This window comes from Stegodyphus dumicola, chromosome 1, assembly GCF_044657685.1.
Source record: "Stegodyphus dumicola isolate Sdum_Otavi_A_Nest chromosome 1, ASM4465768v1".
NCBI lineage: Eukaryota > Metazoa > Arthropoda > Arachnida > Araneae > Eresidae > Stegodyphus > Stegodyphus dumicola.
Window position 1 is genome coordinate 166574981 of NC_140768.1, and position 13935 is coordinate 166588915.

Consider the following 13935-nt stretch of genomic DNA (forward strand, 5'->3'; position numbering starts at 1 on the left):
ACCTTTTGTCAAAATCAGCAAGTCCTTTGCTTAAAAATTAGAAAAGGATAGTAAACATTATTAACAGATCATAAAACATTAAAACTGTTTACTTTATAGAATGAAAAAATTTTAAACATACATTATTAGCAAAACCTTTTTAAAGAAAATATTAGTAAAATTTTCATTTCATTAATGATAATTTTTATGTTATTTCAAGAACAACAAAATTTTTTATCTTAATTCCTCCCCCCCTTTTTGGGTGTGGGGGGGACCGTCTGATTTTTGCTTTTCCAAAGTTAGTGGGTATAACAGTTGATTGCATATTGAAGCAGTTTTTGTTGCAGGTTATTAACCTTTAGAATTTTCTTTAATAGACCTACGGTTAATGATTCAAAATATGCAAAAAAGCTATGGAAAAATGGGGGGGGGAGGTTCTAGGAATTAATGCGAAATAAATATGTTGTACAAGAAGGCTGTGAGGAATATCTCTTATTGCTTGAGGAGGGGAAGAGTAAATGAACTTAATTTCTATTTATTGAGACATATTTCTTTTGTCTTTTATTTTTTCTTCTTTTATTCTTTTGCTTTTCTCAATTCACAATAGAAAATTCCAAAAACAATTCCTTTCTTCTCACATGGACAAGCATATGTAGAATGAAGCTGTTAATAAAGACATAGAGAATTAACAGGTTTGAAAGTTCTGATATATTTGTGTACCATATATCATTTCTCAAAAGTTATCTGGACATCTCAATACTATTATTATTAAATAAATATAATTAGAAAATTTTGTTCTTCTAAATACAGGCAGTTGTTCAGAGTAACAAAAGTCTTTCTAAAAGTCTTTATAAATCTGAAAATTCAAAGGACAGTTACTGAGGGGGGAATTGGTTATCTAAAGAATAACATAATTTTTCTTGAAAAGGAGAACTTCAAATTAAAAAGACACACAACTATGTGGTGCTGTGGCTTTTTTTTAGCTTTTGATGAGTAATTGTTCTGACATCCTCTTATAAAATCAATATAATAATTGATTTAATGCACTAAAAACGACACAAAGTCATTTTTAACATGACGTTTAATACTACTTTAAATTGCAAGATGTTGGTAGATTGGGATTAAATGACCCAGTTTAGTGCTTACATAAAGATTTTTAAATAAAGACTTTGTAGGTTTTTACTTCCTTGTATGAAGTAAAAAGGAAGTATTGTAATCGCGAAAAGTTTCAGGCAACATATTTCAACGAAAATATCCATTTTGACCGCTATTGAAAGCAATTTAACGATGTTCTTGCGTGATATCTGTACGTAAGAACAGAATAAAAGACTCTTTTCCTCCAAAAAAATTATAAAACTGCTTTAAAATTAATTCTGAAGAGAATTTTTTGCGGCGTCTGTACTAACGTCTGTACGAACATATGTACATACGTATCTCGCATAACTCAAAAACGAGTAGCTTCAGAACGTTGAAATTTTGTATATAGGACTGCTATAACATGTAGATGTGCACTTCGTATTTTGGTTGCAAACGGCTGCACTAAACGTATAAAAATATATTTATATCTATATCCACTCTGTTACCCGGCTCAGTGATCTCAGTTTCTTTACTCTTATATGTTTGTAAATTGTACATTTTTTGCTTTAAAAATGATTGAATTATGTTGTTTTTATCTTCCAGTTAAGGTTTTTATGCCTTTCGTAATTCTGGAAGCAATATTTGTACAATCATCAACAATTTAAAAGCTGTTTAAGTGCGGTAATTTTTAAATAACATGGCGGACATATTTGTTTACATTTGAAACAGCAGAATTGTATTTGTTGCCAATTTAGAGAGACTAAGCTTCGCAACACAAAAATAACGCCTTCGTTTATTATTGCATATTAAATCATGCTTAATCCTTTCTGGAATTTTTTCGAGGAAATAAGTGTTTAAGATTTACTTTGTAATTTTTAATGCAGATATTTTGAGTTTTTGTGTATTTTTGCCTTGTCGCAAAGTGAGAACTGAATTAATTGAATGAGAAATACTAAATCGTCTGTGAAAAACTGTTTCTTTTCTGTTTTGTTTGCTTAATTTCTTTCATACATCGTTTTAGCTTTATTATAGTATTTGAATAGAACATGTGGCAACGATAATTCTTCAAATGATATAAATTTTTTGCATTCAGAGTGTCGTTATAGTAAACAAATATAGAGAATTTTAAAGAGTGCATTTATTCTATTGTGGTTTATGTGCTGCTGACAAAGTAGATTTAATTCAATCCAATCAATTAAAATGAAATTCAAGAAAAAAATACGTATAATATAATATTCTGTACAAGGAAGTCGTGGTGTACACATCAGATTTTTTTAAAATATATATATGTTTAAAGAAATTTTATCCCTGATTTAATTACTTTATTACTTTAGGGTTTATTCTGAATTTTTTTGCAGTGATATTTAATATTAGATTATTTTTAATAATGCATTCTATATACATTTCTGTTTTACTCTAGAATGATATTATGAGAGTGAAATCGATTGCATGGAATAATTGCTTCAACTTATTCAAATACAGTTTCGTGATAGCTTTTTAATTTAAAAATTTCAAAAGTTTTTAATACCAGTGTATAAGAATTATGTAGGAACTATGTGATTAATGAAATTAAGAAAATCAGTTTTTAAAGAGATCTTGTGGGGAGAAGGATAAGTGAAAAGAATGATGATAGGTTTTTTATTCACAGTATGCTCTTTTGGAAGCTAAAAACCTTAGGCCACTTTTCAGACAGTAGTGCACTCGGTGACCGAAAAATGCTCTACTCTTTTGAAGATATGCATTCATGTAGTCAATTTATGTTGTCTTCGCAAAAAGGAATAATGTTGCTATGCAGTGCTGTTGCATAGATTGTAACAAATGATCTAAAGGAGCAGTATGTAATGAATATGGTGGGTGAGATAATACATCCCAACAGAGTGCCTTAATAATTATGGATTATGGACATCCGGATGAAAGACTTTGCACTGTATCTTATTAAAAAACTTTAATGAATAACTTTGTGTTGCTTTTTGGTATATTCTACTTTGAATCTTCTGGAACACTTTTGATGATAGTTTCAGTTCTCATTTTCATTCTTCTTCATTTTACTGAGGTGCTCGTTGCTTAATGACAGAAGTGCCGATGATGGGCGTAGGATTAAAAACAAAAAGGTATATTGTGGACAATCTTCCACTTGAGATTTAGCTCAGATTCATTAATATATTGTTGGTAACATTCATCATTTATGATCTGACTCATCTGCTGGAATTCAACTGTACTGTGCGCTTTTAGTCCCACTTGATCTGATATACATGACATAACTTTGCTTCCAGAAGTATTTTCCTTTGGTGTTGAAGGAACATGATTAGCCTCAATCATGTTTTCTTTCATTGTGGATTTCTGGAGTTAATCCATTTTTCATTACCAGTTACTACTCCTTCTATCTTCTAATATATTAATAAATCTGAAAGGTATTTATGTATTCTGCAGGAACAGGGACACTTACTGCACTAGTTTATCAGTGATGCATAAGAAATGTTTATGTACAATAAACCAAATATTTTACCAAGGATAAAAACTTTTCAGACTGCCGCGATTACTTTTTCTTAATAAATTAGCTATCATCATTAGTCATGCTGCCAAGCATCCAGATTATTTCATTTGTGTGTGTGTGTGTGTGCATGCATGCTTTTCTTTTGTGATTTATAGTAATTGAAAGATCTTATAAATTATAAAAATGTAAATCGGGCAAGTCTCTTTGTTTTTCTTTTACTAATACATTTTGAAAATTGTGAATGTGAATCGTATGCAGGATGAATAGCGGTTCTTAGTGTTTATGAAGTCCTTATATTTGAAAAATTATAAAGGCCTTTATAGGTGCTTACTTTTTCTCTAAAGCACTAATTTTTTGTTTTTAGTGCTTTTTTTTTAAAAAAACAAATGCACAATCCCCCCTCCCCTCACCAAAGCCGAAACTATGGAAACTAAATAATGCTGTCGGAATAACTTGTGGATTAGGGGATTCCCTGAAGACAATTCAATGTAAAACTTTTATAATTATTTTATTTAGAGGAATTAACCATGAAACAGCTTGAACCACACTCATAACACAGAATAAAGTTCTAATGGAGAGACTTACTTCAGTTATAACTTCACCAATAGATAATTGTAAACTTCCTGTTCAGTTTGAAAAATATAATGAACACGAAGAACAGTTTCATGCATTCGTAGAAAGATATTTATATATGAAAAATGTTCCACAGGACAAGCATGGGAAAGTTCTCACTTCCAGTTTGTTCAGAAAAATGTATAGCCTCTTGAAAAATTTACTGGCTTCTGAAAATCCTTTCGATAAAGATTATGATGTGTTAAAAACAACATTGAGAAATCATGTAAATCCTAAGCCCGCTTATAATTCCTAGCAGGCATGTATTTTTAAATCAAAAGCAGCATGAGGGGGAAACAATAAGTGTGTATATGGCAGAGTTAAGGTCACTGGCCATACCATGTGCTTAACAATCAGAGCATGTTGAATACAATGTTGCAAGACATATATATGAATGTTCTAAGAGATAGGGCTATATTAGATAGAATTTTCGTTTCGTTTCGATCAGCATAATATCAGTTTAAATGACTCTTTAAAAAATAGCTTTGGCAGTGCCAAAAAGCATTAAAATGTGCAAATTAAATAATTTGTAAACCAATAGAAATTAAGGAGTTTAGTGGCAAGAATAAAAGAAAATCTCAGTCAGTCGCTTGAAAACAAAAGATTAAAAAACTAAACTTCTGAGTTAAGAATGCTAAAGGTAAAATGTGTTTGCGATGTATGGGGACTGACCATGATAGAAATGCTTGTAAATTTATCTTGTAAATCTGCAGATTTTGTAAGAAAGTCGGACACATTGAAAAAGTGTTAAAAGAAAGCCAAGCAAAAGCAACTAGATGTGGGAAATAAAAATGCAGTTCCTATAAACAGCATAAATTCCACTGAGGTGAAAAGTAAGAAACTACCCATAATGGTCCAAGTGAACATGGAAGGAAAACCGGTAGCTATGGAAATGAATACAGGAAGTGCAGTATCGGTATGAGATTAAAATATTTCTGCCACATTTCAGAAAAGAAAATTCGAAGTACAAGTTTAGGTTTAAAACATATAACGTTAAAGGTATTATTACCTTTAGGAATTGCTACAGTTAATGTAGAATATAAAGGTCAAAATAAAAACTTAAATCTTTACATTGTTAAAGAAAACCTTGATACAATATTTGGTTGAGAATGGCTTTCTGTTATTAATTTAGATTGGACTTCAATAAAGTCAAATTCTATCTCTCAAAAATGTAGTTTGAATAAATTATTGGAACAGTATAAGGGGATTTTGGATGGAAAATTAGGAGATAAAAAATTATGAGGTTCAGCTTGAATTAAAGCGAAATGTTTCGAAAAAGTTTTGTAGAGCTAGATGGATACCATTTGCATTAACCTTTTGAAGACGGTATGGCCATTACAGTGGCCATAGAGTCCTCTCTTTGAAAAGACGGGGTTGTATACTTTATTGGCCATGTCTTTTTCCCCCATTTTCAGGCTGAAAAGTGGGGTGAAATGTCAAATTTGACATCCGTGGGGTTTTAACCACTTATCTCTTTCAAAGCTCTTCCTTTTGCGACATACATGCAAACCTCTGAGAAGCCATTAAACTACACACAAAAATCTTTGTTGCAAATAGGAGATTTCTTAAAGGGGGGAAAGCATCCGGTTCAAGATTTCCCCGTCCTTTGGTAGCTTTTACTGCTACCAAAGCCCTGTCCTCAAAAGGTTAAAAGGCCGGATAGTTGATGAAATTGATAGCTTGGATAAGAAGGTATAACAAAAAGGTTGAAACATCAGAATGGGCTACTCCGGTATTACCAGTAGTTAAGCCGGACGGCTCTATAGGACTGTGTGCTGGCCATTCAGTGACAGTAAACCCAAATATTGTTACGCAGCCACGACCATTGAGGAAGTATTTTAAAGTTTGAGCGGGGGAAAGCATTTTTTCAAAAATTGACTTTAAACATGCTTACCTACAAGTAAAAGTCCATCTTGAGACTAAAAAATTGTAATAATAAACACGCAGAAAGGATTATATAATTGTTTGGGCTAAATGCAGTGCCGGCAACATTACATTGACACACTATTCCAAGGAATGGAAGGGTGTAAAGTCTTCAGGGATGATGCACCAATAACAGGGTCTAAATGAAAAGGCACGTCTAAATACTTTAAAAAAATTTCTTCGAAAAATGTAAAACTCATGGACTACAATTAAATTTGAAGCAATTTTTTTTTCAGGATGAAATACAATTTTTAGGTCATAAAATGGACGCTAATGGTTTGCATAAAACTGATGAAAAAATATCAGTGATTGCAAAAGTCCCAAGATGCAGAAATGTCCAGGAAATTCAAAGTTTTTTGCGATTGGTTAATTTTTATGGAAAATTTTGTCCAGATTTAGCGACAATGGCAAATCTATTATACCAACTAAGAAAAATTCAAAATGGATTGTCAAGAGGCTTTTCTAAACATTAAAAAAGAATTGTATTTGCAGAAAGTTTTGATGCATTATGAAAAGAATTGTATGCATTATAATCCAAAATTACCCTTAACGTTGGCAACTGATGCATTACCAGTGGGGTGAGGTGAGGTCTCACAAAGATTTTGATGGAACAGAAAAGCCAGTTGCATATGCTTCTAGAACACTGACTGAAACAGAGAAAAAAATATTCTTAAACAAATAAAGAAGCATCGCCAATCATCTGGGGAACTAAAAAATTTTTTCTGTACTTAAAAGGCAAAGGCGGGAAATATTCTTTGATTACAGATCATAAACCTCTTACTGCAATTTTTGGCTCAAAGAAAGGCGTGTCGATTTTGGCATCAACAAGACTTCGGCACTATGCCTTGGCCTTAAAGTCATTCCAGTTTGACAAAACAAACAAGCATGGTAATGCAGATTATCTATCACGATTACCAACAAACTCAGAGCAACTGTCTGTTCAAGATGATGTAACAGTTTTTCAATTATAGCGGCTGGATACTCTTCCAGTTACGGCCAGAGATTTGGCTAAAGAAACTGAAATTGATGCAGAATTCGATTCTCTGCTACTTCAGAGCGGTGGTGAATTGAAAGGAAGAGAGATGGAGTACGGTCTCAAAGATGGCTGTATAATGTATGTTCAACGTATTTGTATTCCAAAATGATACTGTGAAAATGGTTTGATGATTTGCACCACAGACACTTAGGGACCGTAAACATGAAAGCAGTGCGAGATTTTGCGTGTTTTGGAATGGTATATATAAGGATATCAAAAATACTTCCAAAAACTGTTCTGAATGTGCAAATGTAAAATGGATCCTCCGAAGGTAAAAGTTCATCATTGGGAGTACCTGAGTCTCAAATGAACATATTCACATCGATTATGCAGGAACGAGTTTTGAGCATGTGCTTTTGATAATCGTAGATGCTCACTTAAAATGGCTAGAAACCTATTCAATAAAATCAAGCTCGACTTCCAAAACAATAGTATGTTTACAGGACTTTTTTGCATGATTCAGATTAGCGATATTGTTAGTGGGTGATAATGGACCACAGTTCACTTCACATGAGTTTAAGATCTTTTTACAGAATAACAGAATCAGAAACAAAACCACAGCACCATTTAAACCATCTAGTAATGGGCAGGCTGAACGGTATGTTTTTACAGAAAAACAATCCTTAAGAACCATACGAAATTATCCGGGAACTCTGAGACAAAAACTCAAAAAGTGGAATTGCTGCAAAAAATGGTGTATCCTTTGTTTATCTAACCATTCTGAAATCTGTTTATCAATTTCATGCTGCTCTGCGGCTGGGGGGGGGGAACGCCACAGCACGCAATGAATTGGAAGTTGATCTGTCAGCACTATCCTTATCTTCAGGGCAGATGTTTTTATTTTATTTTGCTTATAATTCCTTACCAAATGTAGTATTTCATCTCGATGTACTACGTTTTTGATATGATTTAAATCAAATTCCTCCTCATTATAATTCGCTTCCGATAGTGAAGAAAGTGACACAGAGGTTATTGAAAACAAGAAAAAATTTCGATTGACAAATTAGTTGGTATTCTCGACACAGCAATTATAGGACTTGAACAGCGGAACTTTGTAACTGAACAAGAAATTATGTCCGTTTACAGAATTAAAGAGAAAGTATTATCACATAAAACGAAACAACTTACATTGAAAGACATGTTTAATAAAGTAAACAAATAAATATTAAGGTTTTTTTTTGGTAAATTTTGATACCCTTTAGATCATAATTGTTCTTTCTTTCATAAATTACGGTTTCATATTTTTAATTTTATAATTTCTGCATGCCATCTTACCAGATTTAAGCTGATGATCTGTAATCCGGAAACGACGAAGTCCCGACGAATCCGGATTAACGACTTTTGACTGTATATCAGTTACAAAAGAGATAAGAGCGACAGCTTCGTAAGCTCATACACAGTATAGCTTATATTTGGAAGAGCAGGAAAAAATTATTCGAGATAAGAAAGGAAAGCAGAATCACCAGATGAATTGATCTCTCTTAAAGGAAAGAAGAGGAGTTAAAATGCTTGAAAATAAAGCAAACAAACTTGCTGAAAAGGCTGAAGTTACGAAAGACTTAAATCTTTTAAAAATCCAATGAAATGTTAAAAATATATGTGGAAAACAAACTCTGTTAAGAAAACTGGATTCAGACATTAATGAAAAGAGGCAAAAGGAAAATAAAAAATAAAATCAATATTATTCATTAATAAGTATAAATCTTCTTTTTTATTTCTTTTTTTAACCCTCTGAATGTTATGACTGGCTTTATCCGGTCATCAGAAGTTTTGCTGCTTGACATATATTAGCTTATAATTCAACATATTTTGTTTTCTTACTTTCTTTAATAATGTAAATATCATCTTAATGAATGTAAGTTTATAAAAATAAAGATTAAAATAAGAAATTATACAAATTCAATTAATAAATGCTGTTTGAATACCGGTCTTCATGATGGATCTAAAATCCTGTACCGCTGAGAGGGTTAATATGGTTTATTATTATTTATTTTCCTTATTTTTAACTGAAATTTCATTATTAAATCTTTTAATATAGTTTAGTTTTGCATAGTCTTCCTCCCCCTTTTATTGTAAACTAGTTGTGTAAATTGAACTGTTATTTAAAATTAAAAAGTAATTGTAATTGTTTCCTATGATTATTAATGCTTATTCTCTCTTAATAAGTACTGAATTTCTCATATTTTAAATTACAGTCAAATCTCAGTTTTCTTTTAAGTTATGCAGTTGTGTATATTATATGTAATTAAACAGGTGCTTATTATTTTTCTTAAAAGATGTGCTTGAAAATTACATATGGGTGCTTATTTTTTAACTAAAATGTTGCTACTAACCCTGTTATACGATGCTTATTTGATATTGCTTTTAACTGTTATTATAATTCATATTTTGAGACAAATTCTTTAAATAGGCAATTATATTCTGTAAAGATAAAAAAATTCATGATCTTCAATATTCGCTTCATTTGGAAGAAAATAAAGTGGTAGAATTAATATCAGAAAAAGAGGAATTAGAGGCAAAGTTGAATGCTAAAGGTAACTTTTTATCATTTTTCTCATTTTTAAGTATCCTTCATGTGTTTATTTTCAAGTGTATTTTAAGTATATTTTTATGTATCTTTCATGAATAGCATTATTGATTGAATACATTGAAAAAAGATATTATTTTATCTTTTAGAACTGAATGTAAAGGCACAGCTTTTCAGATTAAATACACTAAAAATGCTGTTAAAATTATATTTACAGTTTAAGTATAACTAAGTATGGTAAGATTGTAAGATCACCATGCTTCTTCTGGATGATTTTGATCATTTATGGGGGTTGTTACCTTTGAGAGGTAATGTTCAGTACTCATGTTTATTTATTTTCTAAAAAATACTGGTCACTTTTTCAGAGCTTGTTGTTATGAAAAGTTACTCTGTAATTCAAAATTTTGGCTGTTCTTTTTGTTGATGATTATAGATGAACTTACTCTAAGATGTCATAAACTGATTGCATTGAAATTAGAAGTGAATCACAAATTGATTACATTGAAATGATGATGATGACAAAAAATGTATAGTGAACTTCTCTAAGACATTAGCAATGAACCCTTTCTAGGGTTATCACTGATAATTCCAGGTGGTTTTGGTTTTCTGTAGAGGTGGCTGCTGTAGAGAGAGAGAGAGAACATTCATTTCCAATTGGTAGATTCTATCAGAAATATTGATAATTTTATAAGTGTCTGTTTAGTAGGTAGTTGTCACAAGAGAGTTCTGTATTTTCATTTTTTTTTTGTCATTTTTCTAGATATTTTTATTTGAATTTTACTCTTACTCTAAACATTCTAATATTATAATGTTGTGATTGCTGCATTAGTTATTCCAAGTATGAGTGTATGTCTGCTTGGGAAGAAAACTAAACTGATTCTAGAAATGTTGATGCATGATTTTAAGAACTCTCATACCAAATTGTAAAATATGTGATCACTGAAAAATAAGGTTAGATTTGGGTTTTTCCCAATTCCATGATATTAATTTAGCAGTGTTAAGGAACTTGTTTGTGGCATCAGCATGAGAGCCAAACTCAGGCTGCCATGAGTTGGTTGTCAGATGGTGATGGAAAAGAAAATAAAATGTTTGCCAGAAAATGTAAGATGTTGAAGCTTGATGAACATTGGTCGAATGTTTAGGTTTAGAGTTTTTTTTTTTTTTTAAATATATATATATATATATATATATGTGTGTGTGTAATTTTTATTAAAAAATTCAAATTTTTATTTAAAAAAAAGGAGGGAACCTCCCCCCCCTTTTTTATTTTTTTTTAAATGCCAACCTTTGTATCTTTTTGGTGTCAGAGTGATTATTGCTTGTAAAATTTAGGACGCGTCCCCTTGATTTTTCTGCCCCATCCACCAAGAAAAGAAGGCCTTTAGGTTAAAAGGTTTGTTCACAGAAGCATCAAATTTACTTCCAAATTTTGTTTCAAGTGTATCAATCTCTTTGAGCATATTTGTCAAAAATATGGGAGCTTTGATGAAGAATAAGAGAAAATGTTGTATAACTGGTTTAACTTGTATTTGTACTAAAATACATAAGATACTGGTATTGCAGATTATCAAGGTCTTGAAAATCAGTCAGCAGTTAATTTGGGGGGGGGAGAGGCTGAATTCTTGATGAATTGAAATTGGAGATTGATACTGTAGTTGCTGCTGGAAAAACTTATGAGGATGAATAAAGTTCCTCTAAATAACGTAATGGGGGAGGGAATTAGTGCTTTAGGTAATGTTCCTGTAGCTGTTGGAACAAAGCTACAAAAACTCACAAATGAAAAATATTCCTGTAATGTCAGATGTAGTTGGAGTTTTATGATGCATTTGAAAATGCAATTAATTTAAATCAGGGGCGTAGCTAGAGGGGGGCAAGGGGGAACATCTGTCCCCGGGCGCAGAATCCAAGGGGTGCCAAACTGATGTTACGACATTTTAGAATTAAATGTTTTCCATCCTTGGCAAGCAGTAGGGGGCGCGAAATCTTCAGTTGTCCCTGGGCGCTGAAAACCCTACTCTGATTTAAATCTAACATTAAAAGTTTATTTTTTTCTAAATGACTGACTTGTCTTTTAATTATATAGCTGAATTTAGTTTAACAGAATTAATTATGATTCTTAGTTATTAAAAGATAGGAATGGACATTAAGATTTGCTAATTAAAAGTCGTGAAAAGGTAGTAAACCTAGAAATTGTAAAATACATTTTGAATGTAAAAAGTTTATGAAAATTGAATGATCTTTTTTGTAATAGTTCCTTCTGGTCAGTGGGGCGTTTCATTTCCTGCAGACTTTAAAAATTGGGAGGAAAATAACTTTGTGAAATAAAGATGATTGTGAAATTAAAAGCAATCAAATGAGAGTAATGCTTATTTTAAATTACTAGTATTATGGGCTTAATAGAGAGAGGGGGGAAAGTGGAAAGAAGGCAAGCATTTATTTATTATTTTTTTTTCTTTGCCATCCCTTTGCATGATATATTTATTGTACTTCATGGTATGCTTGTTAAAGATGAAGGAAGTTAATGTAAATCCCTTAATTTGTGTAAAGAGATTGCGGTTTGTTGATTGCTTTGTTTTATGCTAAGGGCTTTTGTGAGAGTATGACAATGTACTTTCATTTATTGATATGCAATTTTAATGCTTAGTCAGATACTGAGAATAGACAATTTTATTTTCAAATTAATAATAAATTATGTACTTTCATATTATCTGAGTCTAAAGTCTATGGCAGTAGCACACCAGTAATAATCTTACTTTACCATTGCATCTGTGTATAACTGTAGCTCTCTTCTATTAAATATGTGTTCTGTTTACTTTGCTTCTAATAGTAAATTTGTCAGTTTTTAATCTTTTGTTCTCACAAATTTTTTTTTTTTTTTTCCAGTTTCTTAATTGTAAGCTTAACTGTTATATATTAGATGTATTAGCTATATCACAGACTTATTTCCATTGGAAACTCTTAAGAGCAAGATTGTCTCAGTGTAAAGAAAGCTAACTGGAATATTTTTACAATACATGTAAGCAGTCGATTGATAAGTTGTCGCTGTTTATTGAGTGCTGTACGGATAAGCATGCATTAAACTCTCGACTACAAAAATTTGTCTCCAATTCTCTATAACGCATCCAAGGCTTCCATGCCTCAAAAAAAGTCAAGAGTTCATAAGGTACCTTGGTGGACTACTGAAATCGAATGTATGAGAAAGCAGGTTAACGCTGTTAGACGTAGGTTTCAACGAAATCGTAACTCTTAGAGAGTTATATAAACAAAAATATCTTCACTTAAGAAATAGTTACAGCTTAAAGCTCCAGGATGCAAAGTTTAAGTCTTGGAGAGAATTTCTAATGAATACAAATGAAAGGAATGTTTGGAAAAAAATATATACGAATGGTGTAAAGAAAAATTTTATGAAAGGAATTGAAGTCAGTGGAATTTATCTCCCATCTGGTAATTGTACAAAGTTGCTTGAAGAAACTGCTAATGAGGTTCTTAACAGAAGCTTTCTCATGGACCATTTTAGCATGGATAATTTGTTTCATAGAGTGATTAGGGCTGAAGCTTCGTTAAATTATGTTGCTAATCCAGATCTTCCATTTACTATGTCAGAAATTAATAGTGTTATAGAAAACCTTAAATGCAATAAAGTTCCTGGTCTTGATTCTATTTCAAACGAAATTTTGAAGCAAGTTCATAGAATGTTTCCAAATTTATTCTCCAAAATCTTCAATACTTGTCTGAGGCTTGGTTCATTTCCTCCTTGCTGGAAAACTGTGAATGTCATTTTAATCCCTAAGAAAGAATAGTGGTCCTCATATCCCGCATTTAGATAATTTGAGATGCATTAGTCTTCTTCCCAGTTTAGGAAAATGCCTAGAAAAGCTGTTTGTTAATAGAATTACCTGGTTCTTGCATAATAAAAAACTACTGAACAAAGCTCAATTTGGTTTTACCTAGTGATGAGTCGGTACTACCGAACTGGGTATTTTGTAACGGGTACTGAAAATCGGTACATCCAAGTACCCATTACTTCAGTATTGAAATCGGTACTTTTCGGTATTTGTTACTTCTGTACCGAAATGGGTACTTTTCGGTATTCGTTACTTCTGTACCGAAACGGGTACTTTTCGGTATTCGTTACTTCTGTACTGAAACGGGTGCTTTTCGGTATTCGCTACTTTGTAACAAAAATATGTGTCTCTTCTCGGTATTTCGGTATTCGTTACTGGAGGATCGATGAGGGTTCGGCTCACTTCAGTTTTGGTACGAGGACAGTATTATCTGATTGTATTT

At 31.8% G+C, this 13935-nt stretch overlaps 1 protein-coding gene across 3 annotated transcripts in view; it reads left to right on the top strand.

Annotated features, from left to right (window-relative positions):
* LOC118192107 (uncharacterized) overlaps window positions 1-13935 on the top strand; it is a 243404-nt gene that overhangs the window by 51137 nt on the left and 178332 nt on the right. For all 3 annotated transcript variants that reach the window (XR_015042880.1, XR_015042879.1, XM_085822981.1), the window contains exon 6: window positions 9532-9655. Coding sequence is in view for 1 of the 3 variants with exons in the window: in XM_085822981.1 (XP_085679107.1) it covers window positions 9532-9655 (124 nt within the window). In the remaining 2 variants the exon portion in view is untranslated. The remainder of the gene's footprint in view (window positions 1-9531; window positions 9656-13935) is intronic.